Here is a 15,448-nt window from a genome sequence, read left to right on the forward strand (position 1 = left end):
CAGCAGTCCGATATGTCCTTGGTTCACAGTCAAGGTAATTGCTGGGATAAATAATACTGTACAGTCAGAATTGGGGCTGTTATGTTTCTTTAGTAGATGAGTGGGTGCATGTGCAAGCACAATGGATCTGACCAAGCGAGGGTTTTTGGTGTTCCTAGTGATTGGGTCACTTTAGTGGAAACATTGTGCAGCAGTGCTTGCCTTAGGTGACGTTGAATTTGAATAATACTGATTTTTTGTTATGAGTCACTTGGGGGTTAGAACAAATGTCTACAGAGTTGTTGGAACATGGATAGCTTTGGTGTAGTGAGTGGTATAGGCAGATGTTAGTACCCATTTTCGTTCAAAAGATAATTGAACCGTGGAAGATGAAGTGTTATTGGGAGAGGTCGGTTAGTGGGTTTACTTGGGTCTGGATACGGGGCAGTGGGGTTAGTTAGAGATGAATTCAAGATTATGGGGAGAGAGCAGGGCATTGGGATTAATTGAGGATTGATATGGGGGGTGGGGGGGGTGGCGGTGGAGCGGGCGGGCGGGGAGTGTGTGGTACATTTGGGGAGAGCGTGGTTCAGGAAAGATGGGATTACTTGACAGCAAAGTTTTCAGGATGTTGCTGTGACTCACTGGGGATATTGTGCTGCAATATCAAGCCCCGGTGCTCCCAAGCCATGACAAATGTGAAAAGTTTGATCAACCCACCTAATTGTTTAATTTATGTTAACAATACGAGCACCAGATTTTTAAACTTAATAAGTAGGTAACTGTTTATTGAACAAATTGTCTTTAACCAGTGGCAAAAGAGAGAAATATGAACAGCCAACTTCTAATGCTATAACCTAAACTCTGCTCCTTCTTAAATCCCTATACACACATATACAAGACACACAAAGACATGGATTTTAAGGGTGGGATAAAACAAAGATAAAAACAAAAAACTGCGGATGCTGGAAATCCAAAACAAAAACAGAATTACCTGGAAAAACTCAGCAGATCTGGCAGCATCAGCGGTGAAGAAAAGAGTTGACGTTTCAAGTCCTCATGACCCTTCAGCAGAACTGAGTGAATCCAAGGAGAGGGGTGAAATATAAGCTGGTTTAAAGTGGGGTGGGGGGGGGAGAAGTGGAGGGGGGTGGTGTGGTTGTAGAGACAAGCAAGCAGTGATAGGAGCAGATAATCAAAAGATGTCAGACAACAGAACACAGAGGTGTTGATGTTGGTGATATCTAAACGAATGTGCTAATTAAGATTGGATGGTAGGGCACTCAAGGTATAGCTCTAGTGGGGGTGGGGGGGCATAAAAGATTTAAAAATAATGGAACTATGTGGGAAAAGAAAAATCTATATAAATTATTGGAAAAAACAAAATGAAGGGGGAAGAAACAGAAAGGGGGTGGGGATGGAGGAGGGAGCTCAAGACCTAAAGTTGTTGAATTCAATATTCAGTCCGGAAGGCTGTGAAGTGCCTAGTCGGAAGATGAGGTGTTGTCCCTCCAGTTTGCATTGGACTTCACTGGAACAATGCAGCAAGCCGAGGACAGACATGTGGGCAAGAGAGCAGGGTGGAGTGTTAAAATGGCAAGCGACAGGGAGGTTTGGGTCATTCTTGCGGACAGACCACAGGTGTTCTGCAAAGCGGTCGCCCAGTTTGCGTTTGGTGTCTCCAATGTAGAGGAAACCGCATTGGGAGCAACGAATGCAGTAGACTAAGTTGGGAGAAATGCAAGTGAAATGCTGCTTCACTTGAAAGGAGTGTTTGGTCCCTTGGATGGTGAGGAGAGAGGAAGTGAAGTAGCAGCTGTTGCATCTTTTGCGTGGGCATGGGGAGGTGCCATAGGTGGGGGTTGAGGAGTAGGGGGTGATGGAGTGGACCAGGGTGTCCCGGAGGGAACGATCCCTATGGAATGCCGCCGGGGGGGTGAAGGGAAGATGTGTTTGGTGGTGGCATCGTCCTGGAATTGGCGGAAATGGTGGAGGATGATCCTTTGAATGCGGGGGCTGGTGGGGTGATAAGTGAGGACAAGGGGGACCCTATCATGTTTCTGGGAGGGAGGAGAAGGCGTGAGGGCGGATGTGCGGGAGATGGGCCGGACACGGTTGAGGGCCCTGTCAACGACCGTGGGTGGAAAACCTCAGTTAAGGAAGACAGAGGACATGTCAGAGGAACTGTTTTTGAAGGTAGCATCATCAGAACAGATGCGACGGAGGCGAAGGAACTGAGAGAATGGGATGGAGTTCTTACAGAAAGCGGTGTGTGAGGAGCTGTAGTCGAGGTAGCTGTGGGAGTCGTAGGCTTGTAATGGATATTGGTGGACAGTCTTATCACCAGAGATTGAGACAGAGAGGTCAAGGAAGGGAAGGGAAGTGTCAGAGATGGACCACGTGAAAATGGAGAGGTGGAGATTGGAAGCAAAATTAATACATTTTTCCAAGTCCCGACGAGAGCATGAAGCGGCACCAAAGTAATCATCGATGTACCAGAGAAATAGTTGTGGAAAGGGGCCGGAGTAGGACTGAAACAAGGAATGTTCCACATACCCCATAAAGAGACAGGCATAGCTGGGGCCCATGCGGGTACCCATAGCCACACCTTTTATTTGGAGGGAGTGAGAGAAGTTGAAGGAGAAATTGTTCAGTGTGAGTACACGTTCAGCCAGACGGAGGAGAGTAGTGGTGGATGGGGATTGTTCGGGCCTCTGTTCGAGGAAGAAGTTAAGGGCCCTCAGACCATCCTGGTGGGGGATGGAGGTGTAGAGGGATTGGACGTCCATGGTGAAGAGGAAGCGGTTGGGGCCAGGGAACTGGAAATTGTTGACGTGACGTAAGGTGTCAGAAGAATCACGGATGTAGGTGGGAAGGGACTGGACAAGGGGAGAGAGAAGGGAGTCAAGATAATGAGAAATGAGTTCCGTGGGGCAGGAGCAAGCTGACACGATTGGTCTACCGGGACAGTTCTGTTTATGGATTTTGGATAGGAGGTAGAAGCGGGCCGTCCGAGGTTGGGCGACTATCAGGTTGGAAGCTGTGGGAGGAAGATCTCCAGAGGAGATGAGGTCAGTGACAGTCCTGGAAACAGGAAACCCGGTGGGATAAAACAGTTCAATAACACCAATTCCGGAGAACAGAATTCGGTGGGTTGAATTTGATCGATGTTTTCCAAATTCCTTTCAGTTCTCGTTGAAGACATCAGGTGGCCTTCCAGCATTTTCAGTCTTTAGTTCACTGGTTGAGCACTTGCCTTTCAATGTCTCTAACAGTGATTTACCCCTTTGTTTCTCGACAAGGGTTTTCAGAGAGGTTATAGAGATATGAGGAGAAAAAGCCAACTAGCTATTATTGTGGAATTATTGGAATCTTTCGTACATAGGAGCAATAGGTATTAGGTCTTTTCAGGCTAGAAGCTATTCTGCTGCACTGCTCTCTCACAAACCCTGGTCACCTGGTCAGGAGCCAATTAAAACGTTGCCAGGCAGTTCCTCATTGGACCAAATTCTCCCTTGGCACCATTCTGTCTTTCATGGCACACTCTGTTCCAGGAGAGCAGCATTGTGTATATCCCTCACACTGTGCCAGTCGACATGTCTTTCAACTGCAGCCAATGTAATTTTAATCCACAGTGCAACAGAAATATAAAGATATGTTTTTTACATACCTCCACCCTTAGAGATGAAATGCCATTTCAAAAATGCGTTTCATCACAAGGGTATGTGACACATGGGCAACAAAACATGAGACTTACTTCCATTCATCCTTCCTCCTCATTATACAATATTCATTTCTTACCCCTTTAACTTATTTTAGTATTTTACACCCAGGACAATGCATCCGAGATCACATTATCTTTGCCAGCAATATGAACAATCTTTACATTGAATGGTTGAAACAATGGACTCCATCTAAACAGTCACGCATTATGGTCAGTGTAGATCAGTGTTTCTTTGTTGTCATGTCGGACATAAATTTCAAAGTGTTGAAGAGACAACAATGCTAGAGTTTCTTTTTCTACTGTAGAGTACTTCCTCTGATATTGATTTAGTTTCTTGGAAAAGTACCCAGCCGGCTTCTCCAACCCTAATTTATCATCTTGTAATAAATAGGAAAGCACCTACCCCCAAGTCACTAGCATCAATTGGTAATGTCAAGGGTGGCCAACACTGGTTCATTTATTAAGATTGCCTTCAGCTTTTCAAAGGCTGCTTGGCATTCTGCTGACCATACTACTTTTGCCTGTTTTCTTAACACATTGGTGAGAGGTATAGCTATTGTGCTGAAGTTAGGCACAAACTCCTGTAAAACCCACACATGCCCAAATACCTCATCATTTCTCGACCAAGCCAACCAACTGCAATTGCTTAAACAGGTCCTCACATGCTTAACATGTTCTTCCCATGTGTTGCTATAGATTATGACATTGTCTAAATAAACCACACAGTTATGCATTTCAGCTACGATTCGATTCATAAGTCTCTGGAATGTAGTTGGGGCATTTTTAAACCCAAATGGCATGACTAGACGTTGATACAATCCACTTGGTGTAACAAAGGCGGATATTTCTTTAGCCCTTGATGTTAATGGAACTTGCCCAATACCTCTTCAATAGATAAATTTTAGAAAGAAATGACACACAGCTAACCTTAACGATGCAATCTTGTAACCGAGGAATTGGGTATAAATCTGTCCTAGTTACTACATTCACTTTCTAGTAGCCTATACAAAATCTAGTAGGTCCGCTCAGCTTAGGAACCAGCATTACCGGTGAGCCCCAACTGTTTCAGCTGGGCTTAATCAATTGATTTTCCAGCGTATATTGGATCTCTGTTTCTACCTGAGCTTGTTTCTCGGGGCTCAGCCAATATGGATGTTGTTTTATTGGCACTGAGCCTCCTATGTCCACATCGTGTCTAGCTAATGTAGTATGTCCAGGTGTATCCCTACAAATTCCCTTATACTTCCTGAGCAATCTTATTAGATCTTCCCGTGGTCCTTCCTCTAAATATGGGAACATCGTGTCTAACTGCCCCAGAATTTTCATATTAGCTAGTCGATTGGTAGGTGTTTTGCTTTGGGCACTGTCTACTTCTCCCTCTAACTTACTCTTACTGTCTCTGTCATCCTCTATTACTCCTACCACCTGGCATACTTGCTGTTTCTTGTCATCTTCCCTGCGATGATATTGCTTCAGCATATTTATGTGACATAACTGTTTCTTCCTACGCTCAGGAATATCTCTCAGATAAGTCACATTACTAACTCTCCTAACTACCTTGTAGGGGCCACCTAATTTGGGTTTCAGTGGTGCACCCTGCAACGGCAATAATACCAATACTTCATCTCCTGCTTGGAAAGTTCTAATTATAGAACTAACATGTCTGCCCATTCTTTCATTTATGCTTGGGAAATTTTTAAGTGTGGTCATGTTACTTTACGTGCTCCTGAGTCTTTCAGGAAAATAGACAAGTAATCCAACATGCAGGATTCATCTTTCTGCTTTAGGAACTTTTCCTTAATCACTTTTAATGGACTTTTTATTTCATGATCATAGATCAATTCGAATGGACTAAATCCAGTAGATTCATTCAGAGAACCTGGTTGCAAATAGTAAGAAATCTAATCCTTTGTCCCAATCCTTTGGGTAATCATGGTAATAGGTCTTAATCATGGTTAACTTTTCCACTACCACCATAGCCATAATTGTCCTTAAAGGAATAGCTTCTGGAAATCGAGCTATCATACCCATGATTGTAAGGATATACTGAAGTCCTGCTTTCATTTTGGGTAACGGTCCTGCACAATCTACTAATATCTGATTGAATGGCTCTTTAAAACTGGTATGGGTATCAAAGGTGCTGGTTTGATTACACGTTGAGGTTTACCTACTACCTGACATATATGACATGTTTTACAAAATTGCACTATGTCCTTATGAAGTCTCGGCCAGGTAAAATGCCTGTTTATCGGTGTTTGGGTTTTCCATATTACTACATGTCCTGCCATGGGGATTTCATGTGCTACTCGCAATATCTCCTTATGATATTTGGGCGGTACTACTATCTCCTGAACAACCATCGATTCCTCATCGACAGGTCTGTGAGGGTGTCTCCACTTCCTCATCAGAACTTCGTTTTTAATGTAGCAGCACTCTGGAACTCCATCAGCCTCGGCTTCAGTATGAGCTGACTGTGCTAACTTGTTTAACTCTGGATCTGCTTTCTAAGCCTCGATTAATGAAGACATGCCAAACACTCCCTTTGATTTATCCTCATCCTTAAAGTTTTGGCTACTCTAGCATCTGCTCGTGGTGTTACTTGACCTCTGGTGATGGATTTTGTTTAGCCATTGCTCTGGTCACCACACATGATGGAAAAATACCAGGAACTTGTTCTTGTAACTGCTCTTTAGCCTCTCTCAGACTTCCCATAATTATGGGCGAAGCTGTAACCTTCACTCATGTCCAATCATTCCCCAGGAGTAAATCCACGGGTAATTTCTTAACCACTCCTACAACCACTGATCCAGGCAACAAATCAGACTCCAATTGCACTTTGTACAATGGTACCAGGATATCTTCTCCATTTATCCCGTTTACTACAATTTGATCCATGGCATTTTCTTTTTGAGTTCCCTTTTTGGACTCATTCTTACCAATTCCATTAAGCCCCATGGGCTTCCCTCACAACTTCCAGCAATCTAAACGAATGTGTCTCACTTTATTACAGTGGAAACACTTAGGTCTTCGAGTTTCACCTTTGCCCTTATTACCTTCCTTCCTGAACTGGAGAGTGGATCTCAAGGCATTCCCAGCTATCCATTCTTTACCCTGGCTACTTGCTTTCCTTTCACTTTCCCATTTTCCACCCTTTTCAAATTTATGAGGTTGATGGGAAAAAAGGGTTAGTATTATGGATCAGCTCATAATCATCAGCCATTACTGCTGCCTGTCTAGCAGTTGCAACCTTTTGGTCTTCAGCATGGGTTCTTATTTCAGAAGCTAGGGAGGTTTTTAAATTCTTCAAAGAAAGTGGTTTGTCTGAGAACTTCATAAGTAGTTTCAACTCCTAATGCTCGTATCCACAAGTCAAAACTATTTTGTTTAATCCTTTCAGATTCAATGTAAGCTTGCCCAGGCCGTTTCCTTAAATTTCGAAACTTTTGTCTGTGTGCTTCAAGGACCAACTCATGTGAACTCAAAATGGCCATTTTCACTACATCATTACCCTGGGAAAGCTCCTCTGACAGTGAAGAATAAACTTCCTGTGCTCTACCTGGCAGTTTGCTCTGCGTGGGCAATGTTCAGTTTTCCTTTGGCCAGTTCATTGCTACCTTAAATGAAATAAAGAATGCTTCAACATCCCTTAACTCAAATTTTGGAAGAGCTTGTGCAAATTTAAACATCTCCCCACTGGGTTCTGATCTGGAAATAAGTCCTACTTCACCTACTAGTGTCTCTTAACTGCCAGCATTTTAAGCTGGAATTCTCTTTCCTCCTTTTCCAACTTCACTATTTCTAACTCCCTTTGAAATGCCCTCTCCTTGCCTTTTCTTTTTCTTTCTCTGCCCTTTCTGCCTGCTCCCTTTGGAATGCCCTTTCTTGCCTGCTCCCTTTGGAATGCCCTTTCTTGCCTGCTCCCTTTGGAATGCCCTTTCTTGCCTGCTCCCTTTGGAATGCCCTTTCTTGCCTGCTCCCTTTGGAATGCCCTTTCTTGCCTGCTCCCTTTGGAATGCCTTTTCTTGCCTGCTCCCTTTGGAATGCCCTTTTTCTGGTGTCTCTAGTTCCAGTTTATTTTTTATTTGCAACTGAATTTGAGCCCATTCCAATGAACCACCCCTTGGAGAACACAGTCTCTCAGGTATTCCTTCCAGTTTTAAATGCTGTGCCTTCTCTTTGATTATCTCTGCCTTCCTAGCTTTGGCAGGCAATCCCTCTCTTAAATTACTGATCAATTCGATTAACCTGGCTTTTGGGATCCCTTGTAAAATCGTTAGGGGCATCTCGTCCATTTGCAGGGAAGCTTTAGCAGTTTCCAGTGCCATCTTATTTTTGACAGTACAAACCTGTTGTTTCCTTTTAGTGTTTGTTACTTAATAAATCTACACCCAAATTGTCATTGTCTTTTGTTCCAAAATATCTCGGTCAAGCCCCTAAACTTGTCATGACTCACTGGGGATATTGCGCTGCAATATCAAGCCCCAGTGCTCCCCGAGCCCTGACAAATGTGAAAAGTTTGATCAACCCGCCTAATTGTTTAATTTATGTTAACAATACGAGCACCAGGTTTGTAAACTTATTAAGTAAATAACTGTTTATTGAACAAATTGTCTTTAACCAGTGGCAAAAGAGAGAAATATGAACTGCCAACTTTTAACGCTATAACCTAAACTCTACCCCTTCTTAAATCCCTATACACACACATACAAGACACATAAAGACATGGATTTTAAGGGTGGGATAAAACAGTTCAATAACACCAATTCCAGAGCACAGAATTTGATGGGTTGATTTTGATCAATGTCTTCCAAATTCCTTTCAGTTCTTTGCTGATGACATGAGGTGGTCTTCCCAGCACTTTCAGTCTTTAGTTCATTGGTTGAGCACTTGCCTTTCAACATCTTTAACGGTGATTTTCCCCTTTGCCTCTTTCAGGGGTTTCAGAGAGGGAGCAGGTTATAGAGATATGAGGAGAAAAAGCCAGCTAGCTGTTATTGTGGAATTACTGGAATCTTTCGCACACAGGAACAAGAGGTTTTCGCTCTTTTTCTTTGCAGGCTGGGAGCTATTCTGCTGCATTGCTCTCACACAAACCCTGGTCACCTGGTCAGGAGTCAATTAAAATGTTTCCAGGCAGTTCCTCATTAGACCACACTCTCCCTTGGCACCATCCTGTCTTTCACAGCACACTGTTCCAGGAGAGCAATGTTGTATATATCCCTCATACTATGCCAGTAGACATGTCTTTCAACTGCAGCCATTGTAATTTTAATCCACAGTGCAACAGAAATAAAAAGATATGTTCTTTACAATGTGAAGTGGAACAGATTGGATAGAAAGAAACTCCCCATGGTCTAAAAATTGGAGCCAAACCTGTTGCGAGTGAAATTAGGAAAAACTTCTATTCAGTGTGGTGAAGTTTGGAATTCTCTTCTGCAAACAGCAATTGATGGTAGTTCAACTGTAAACTTTCAATTATTAAGGGATATGGGATAAAAGTCGTGAAGTTGGATCACATCCGCTTGAATGGTGGAATAGGCTCGAGTGGCTCAATGGTCTACTTCTGTTCCTATGTTCCTGTGAACTATGGATGCTGGAAATCCAAAAAAAACAACAAAACCCTGAAAATATTCAGCTGGTCCAGAAGTTTCTGTGGGGAAGGAAACAGAATTAATATTTCAGGTTAACCCCTTATCAGAACTGGGAGTGGTTAGAGATATAACAGTTTTTAAACAAGGCAGGGAAAGTGGGGACGAGAAAAGAACAAGGGGAAGGTCTGTGATAGGGTGGAAGGCTGAGATTAAATGACAAAGGGATGATAGTGCTAGGCAAAGGGAAGTGATAATGCAACAAATAAAGAAGCAGATGATTGTGTCTGGAGGAGGTGTAAATGTGAAAAGCAGAATCACCAATAGCTGCTGTCTAAAAGAAAGGAACAGTAGTTATGATCTGAAATTGTGACATCAGTGGTGATTTTGGAAAGCTGTAAAGTGCCTAATCAAAAAATGAGATGCTATTCTCAAGCTAATGTTGAGCTTCACTGGAACAATGTGGGAGGTGCAGGACATAAATTCAGAGTGGCTGGAGAATTAAAATGATAGGCAAGCAAGATCTTGGAGTCGCACCTGTAGACTGAATGGAGTATAATCTCCATTTCCCGCACTTCTGTACTCACCCCTCCTAGAACCACAATAGGGTTCCTCTTCCTTTAATCTTCCACCCCACGAGCTCTGCATTCAACAGATCATCCTCTCCCATTTCCTCTAACTCCAGTGAAATGTCACCACCAAACATCTTCCCTTCCCCATTTGAAAGAACCGTTCTCTCTGACATTTGGTCCACTCCTGAATCACATTCAACATAACACTTTCCTGGCAAAAGATGCAACATCTGCCCTTTTACCTCTTCCTACTACCTAGGGCCCCAAACACTCTGTTCAGATGAAAAGTGATTTACTTGTTCTTTCAATTTAGTATACTGTGGATGAGCAGTCTCCTTTACAATAGGGTGACCAAATACAGCTTGGGTGATTGCTTTATGGAATATCTCCGTTCAGCCTGCAATTGTTAACCCAAGCTTCCAGATCTCTATCATTTTAATTTTGATATGTCTGGCTAATACAAAGTAATAATAAAAATAATAGTGTTTAAAAGGATAGACAAGGTAGATGCAAGAAGTTGTTTCCCCCTAGTTGGGGAGTCTAGAACTAAGGGACACAATTTCAAAATAAGGGGGAAGCCACTTCGAACTGAGCTGAGGAGAAATTTCTTTACTCAAAGGGTTGTGAATCTTTGGAATTCTCTACCCCAGAGGGCCGTGGAAGCTCAGTCATTGAGTGTGTTTAAAGTAGAGATAGAAAGATTTCTGATTAATAATAACAAAAAGGGTTATGGGGATAGTGTGGGTAAAAGGCACTGAAGTGTTCGATCAGCCGTGATTGTATTGAATGGTGGAGCAGGCTTGATGGGCTGAATGGCCTTCTCCTGTTTCTATACTCTTTATTATCAAATCAATTGCATAGTAAAACACAACCCCTGAAATGCACTGCCCATGAGACTGGTACCAGCTCGTGCGGAGGTTATCTTAACTGTTCAAGCTAATGTCCGCAAAACTCATTCCAATACCCCCCCCCACTACCCTCCATCCCCTCAAACCCCAGTGTGTTATTTATTGCAGTATTCATACTCTCCCATTGTGATACCATTATTTCCCTGCTTTCTCTCCACATCTGGTTAATCTCCCTTCAATGCATCTGCACTCCCTGCCGCCCCTTATCTCATTGGGCCCACTAATAGACTACAGCGCATAACAATTCCAGCCTTCCCTTCCTTGCTTCCTTCAATATATCCATGACCAATCCCATTTATACTGGCTTCTTCCCTACAGTTTCTTCTTATTCACTTAGTATTTCCGGTACTTACTGCATTATAGCAATTTAACACAGGCAGGTGAAAAGGCTGAAGGTTTGGGGAATATTGAAGCACCCTTGAACCTGTACTACCCTGAAATTTTATATCTGTTAAGTTAAAATGCCTTTGTTTGCTTTGCAGAATGCTATTGCAAATGCATCAACGCTGGCTGAGGTGGAGAAACTGAAAGGCATGCTACAGGCTGGACAAATCCCAGGCAGGGACAGGAAGGCTGGTGAGTGTTTGGCAGAATGAGAAATAGGATCATGGACTCCTGAGCAAGGAAAGGTTATTTAGCTGCTCAGGCCACTCTACCCATGATCCATGTAGAGTAGCTTTCCATTGTTCTCGAACTTTGAGACACAATTCCTTGCTCCTCAGGGAACAAAAAATCTCAGACCATAATCATTACATCTGGAGAACTTTGACACCCCCTGTAACAGACATTAATCACATTCCTATTAATGTTTGTCCCATGTTGTACTTACGGGTTTTCTAATCTCTCCAAGTTCGGCATTGCTTTCTGTACCAGTTTATTTCCACCTACTCTTTGTAATACATGTACTCTCCCAGCTTCTCCATAGGCCTGTGCTTCCTAGTAACTGAAGCCTGGCCTATTCTGCCATGTATGTGTGTTAATGTATCAGAGCAGACAGTATTGCTTGTACCATTGTGTTATAAAGTATGGAATTCCTGCAGTACTTTCTGACTGGCAGAAAACATCATGCTGATGGACTATGTAATTTGGGGGGGTTGAACTATTAATGGCTTATTAGGAAATCTCTTATAATTCAGAAATGTTGAAGCTACCTTCCAACTTGAGTCGATTGGAACAAATATCCCTGGGTGCAGAGCATTGTGTGGGGAAGGGGAACAACCAGAAGACCTGGTGCACACTGGAACCAGTGACGTAGGTAGGAAAAGGATTGAGTTAGTTTCAAGAGCTTGGGAGCATGTGCAGCAGCAGAACCTCAAAAGGAGTAATCTCTGGATTAACCACAGTGAGGTAAAGTAGGTTAATGGGTGACTGGATGAGGGAAAGCTTCAGATTCTACAAGTGTTGTGACCAGCTGTGGATGTGATGGACCCATTAAACCTCAACAGGGCTGGGACCAGTGTCCATGCAGGGAGGTTAACTAATGTTGTGTGGGACTAAAATTAATTGGTAAGTTTGGATGGCATGGTGTCAGGGTAAAGCATTAATAAGGTGGTGTACAGAGGACTGCGATAGACAATTACCATTAGAGTAAAGGTCAGATGAGGCATGTGTGAACTTGCTGCTTATGCTGTTTGACACGCAAGTAGTCCTGTGTTATAGCTTCACCAGGCTCACATCTCATTTTTAGGTATGCCTGGTGCTGCTCCTGGCATGCCCTCTAGCACTCTTCATTGAACCAGGGTTGATCTCCTGGCTTGATGGTAATGGTAGAGTGGGGTATATGCCAGGTTACAAATTGTGTTCAAGTACAGTTCTGCTACTGGTGGCCCACAGCACCTCATGGTTGCCCATTCTTGAGTTGCTAGATCTGTTTGAAATCTATCCCATTTAGCACTGTGGTAGAGCCACACAACACAATTGAGGGTAACCTCAATATGAAGACATGACTTCGTCTCCACATGGACTGTGTGGTGTTCACTCCTACCGATACTATCGTGGACAGATGTATCTGTGGCAGGCAGGCTGGTGAGGATAAGGTCCAAGTATGTATTCCCCTTTTGTTGGTTCCCCCACCACCTGCCGCAGACTCAATCTAGAAGCTATGTCCTTTAGGACTCAGCCAGCTCGGTCTGTAGTGGTGCTACCGAGCCACTCTTGATGGATATTGAAGTCCCCCACCCAGAGTACATTCTGTGCCCTTGCCACCCTCAGTGCTTCCTCCAAGTGGTGCTCAACATGAGGGAGTGCTGGTTCATCAGCTGAGGGAGGGCGGTATGTGGTAATGAGCAGGAGGTTTCCTTGCCCATGTTTGACCTGATGGGGTTCAGAGTCGATGTTGAGGACTCCCAGGGCAACTCCCTCCCAACTGCAAACCACTGTGCTGTCACATCTGCTGGGTCTGTCCTGCCTGTGGGACAGGACATACCCAGGGATGGTGATGGTGGAGTCTGGGACATTACCTGTAAGGTATGATTCCATGAGGATGCCTATGTCAGGCTGTTGCTTAACTAGTCAGTGAGACAATTTCAGCACCAGCCCCCAGATGTTAGTAAGGAGGACTTTGCAGGGTCAACAGGGCTGCGATTGCTGTTGTCGTTTCTGGTGCCCAGGTCGATGCTGGGTGGTCTGTCTGGTTTCATTCCTTTTTTGTGACTTTGTAGCGGTTTGTTACAACTGAGTGGCTTTGCTAGGCCATTTCAGAGGGCAGCTAAGAGTCAACCACATTGTTGTGGGTCTGGAGTCACATGTAGGACAGACCAGGTAAGGATGACAGATCCCTAAAGGACATTAGTGAATCAGATGGGTTTTTACAACAATCAACATTGGTTCCATGGTCATTGTTAGACTTTTAATTCCAGATTTTTATTGGATTCAAATTTCACCATCTATCGTGGCGGGGAAAAATAGTGCGTGCCAATGGTTCTTGGACGCTGTGATCATGATCAAGAAGGAAGACCAGTCAGATTGTGGTAACTACAGAGGAGTGTCTCTGCTGTCTGTCACAGGGAAGATCATTGCAAGGTTCCTCCTCAACCGCCACCTCCTCGTGACCAAGGAACTCCTTGCAGAGTCACAGTGCGGTTTCCAAGCATTGAGAGGCACCATACGCATGATCTTCACTGTGCAACAAATTCAAGCAAAGTGCAAAGAACAGCACCAACCACCTTACGTGGTCTTTTTCGACCTCATGAAAGCCTTTGAGTCTGTCAGTTGCGAAGGCTGAGAGTATCCCCTTCAAACTTGACTGCCCTCAGAAATTTGTAACTATCCTCTGTCTACTCCATGCTGACATGCATGCTGTGAACCACCACAAACCTTACTTTAGTGGCAATTGCAGTCAGTCAAGGCTGTCATTGCACCAATCTCTTCTCCATTTTTCTCACTGCAATACTGCACCTCACCTCCTTCAAATTACCCATAGGTGTGGAGATAATCTAAAGGACAAATGGGGAACAGTTCAATCTACGCTGCCTTCAATCCAAAACCACCCCAACCTCAAGTCATTGAGCTGCAGCATGCAGATGATGCTTGTAGTCATTGCCTGACACTTCTGTGGCACAAATGTTGTCCAGGTCTTGCTGTATATGGACACGAACTGCTTAAGTATCTGGGGAGTTGCGAATGTCACAGCCTTGTGTAATCATCAGCGGACATCCCCACTTCTGATCTTATTGAAGATGCTGATCTTATTGAGGATGATGGCTGGACTTTTGACACTACAGCAAGGCCCTGGGGCTGAGATGACTGACCTCCAACAACCATAACCATCTCCCTTTTGTGCCAAGCATGATTCCAAACAGTGGAGAGTGTTCTCCTGATTCCCATTGTCTTCAGCTTTGCTAGGGCTCCCTGATGCTACACTCAAATGCTGCTTTGATGTCAAGGGCAGTCACTCCCACCCTTATTCTCTCACTCATTCTCTTGAATTCAGTTCTTTGTCCATGTTTGGACCAAGGCTATAATGAGGTCAGGAGCTGAGTGGTCCTGGTGGATTTAAACCGAGCATTGGTGAGCAGGTTTTTGCTGAGTAAATAGCACTTGATAGCACTGTCAACAACCCCTTCCATCATTTTGCTGATGATCGAGAGTAGACTGATGGGGTAACTAATTGGCCGGGTTGGATTTATCCTATTAGTGGACAGGATGTATTTTCCACATTGTTGGGTAGATGCCACTGTTGTAGCTGTACTGCAACAGCTGGGCTAGGGATGTAGCTAGCTCTGGAGCATAAATCTTCAGTACTGTTGTCAGGATATTGTCAATACCTTCAGCCATTTCTTGATATCATGTGAAGTGAAACAAATTGGCTGAAGACCGGCATCTGTGTTGCTTGAGACCTCAGGAAGAGGCCAAGATGGATCATTCACTCAGCACTTCTCAGCTTCACCAGGTTGACACCTCATTTTTTGGTATGCCTGGTGCTGTTCCTGCCATGTCCTCCTGCACTCTTCATTGAACCAGGGTTACATACAAACCTATGAACTAGGAGCAGGAGTAGGCTACTTGACCCCTTGAGCCTGCTCTGCCATTCAATAAGATCATTGGTGATCTGATTGTAACATCAACTCCACATTCCCGCCTACCCTGATAACCTTTCACTCCCTTTCTTATCAAGAATCTATCTAGCTCTGCCTTAAATATTCAAAGACTTTGCTTCCACTATCTTCTGAGGAAGAG

The 15,448-nt window shown here is 43.9% G+C and overlaps 1 protein-coding gene across 1 annotated transcript in view; it reads left to right on the top strand.

The window, feature by feature from the left end:
- The window catches only part of snrpa1 (small nuclear ribonucleoprotein polypeptide A'), a 120,420-nt gene that overhangs the window by 91,443 nt on the left and 13,529 nt on the right, over positions 1–15,448 (top strand). The window contains exon 8 of the mRNA XM_041175378.1: positions 11,254–11,347. Within this exon, the coding sequence (XP_041031312.1) occupies positions 11,254–11,347 (94 nt within the window). The remainder of the gene's footprint in view (positions 1–11,253; positions 11,348–15,448) is intronic.

Source organism: Carcharodon carcharias, chromosome 26 (assembly GCF_017639515.1).
Source record: "Carcharodon carcharias isolate sCarCar2 chromosome 26, sCarCar2.pri, whole genome shotgun sequence".
NCBI classification, from domain to species: Eukaryota; Metazoa; Chordata; class Chondrichthyes; order Lamniformes; family Lamnidae; genus Carcharodon; species Carcharodon carcharias.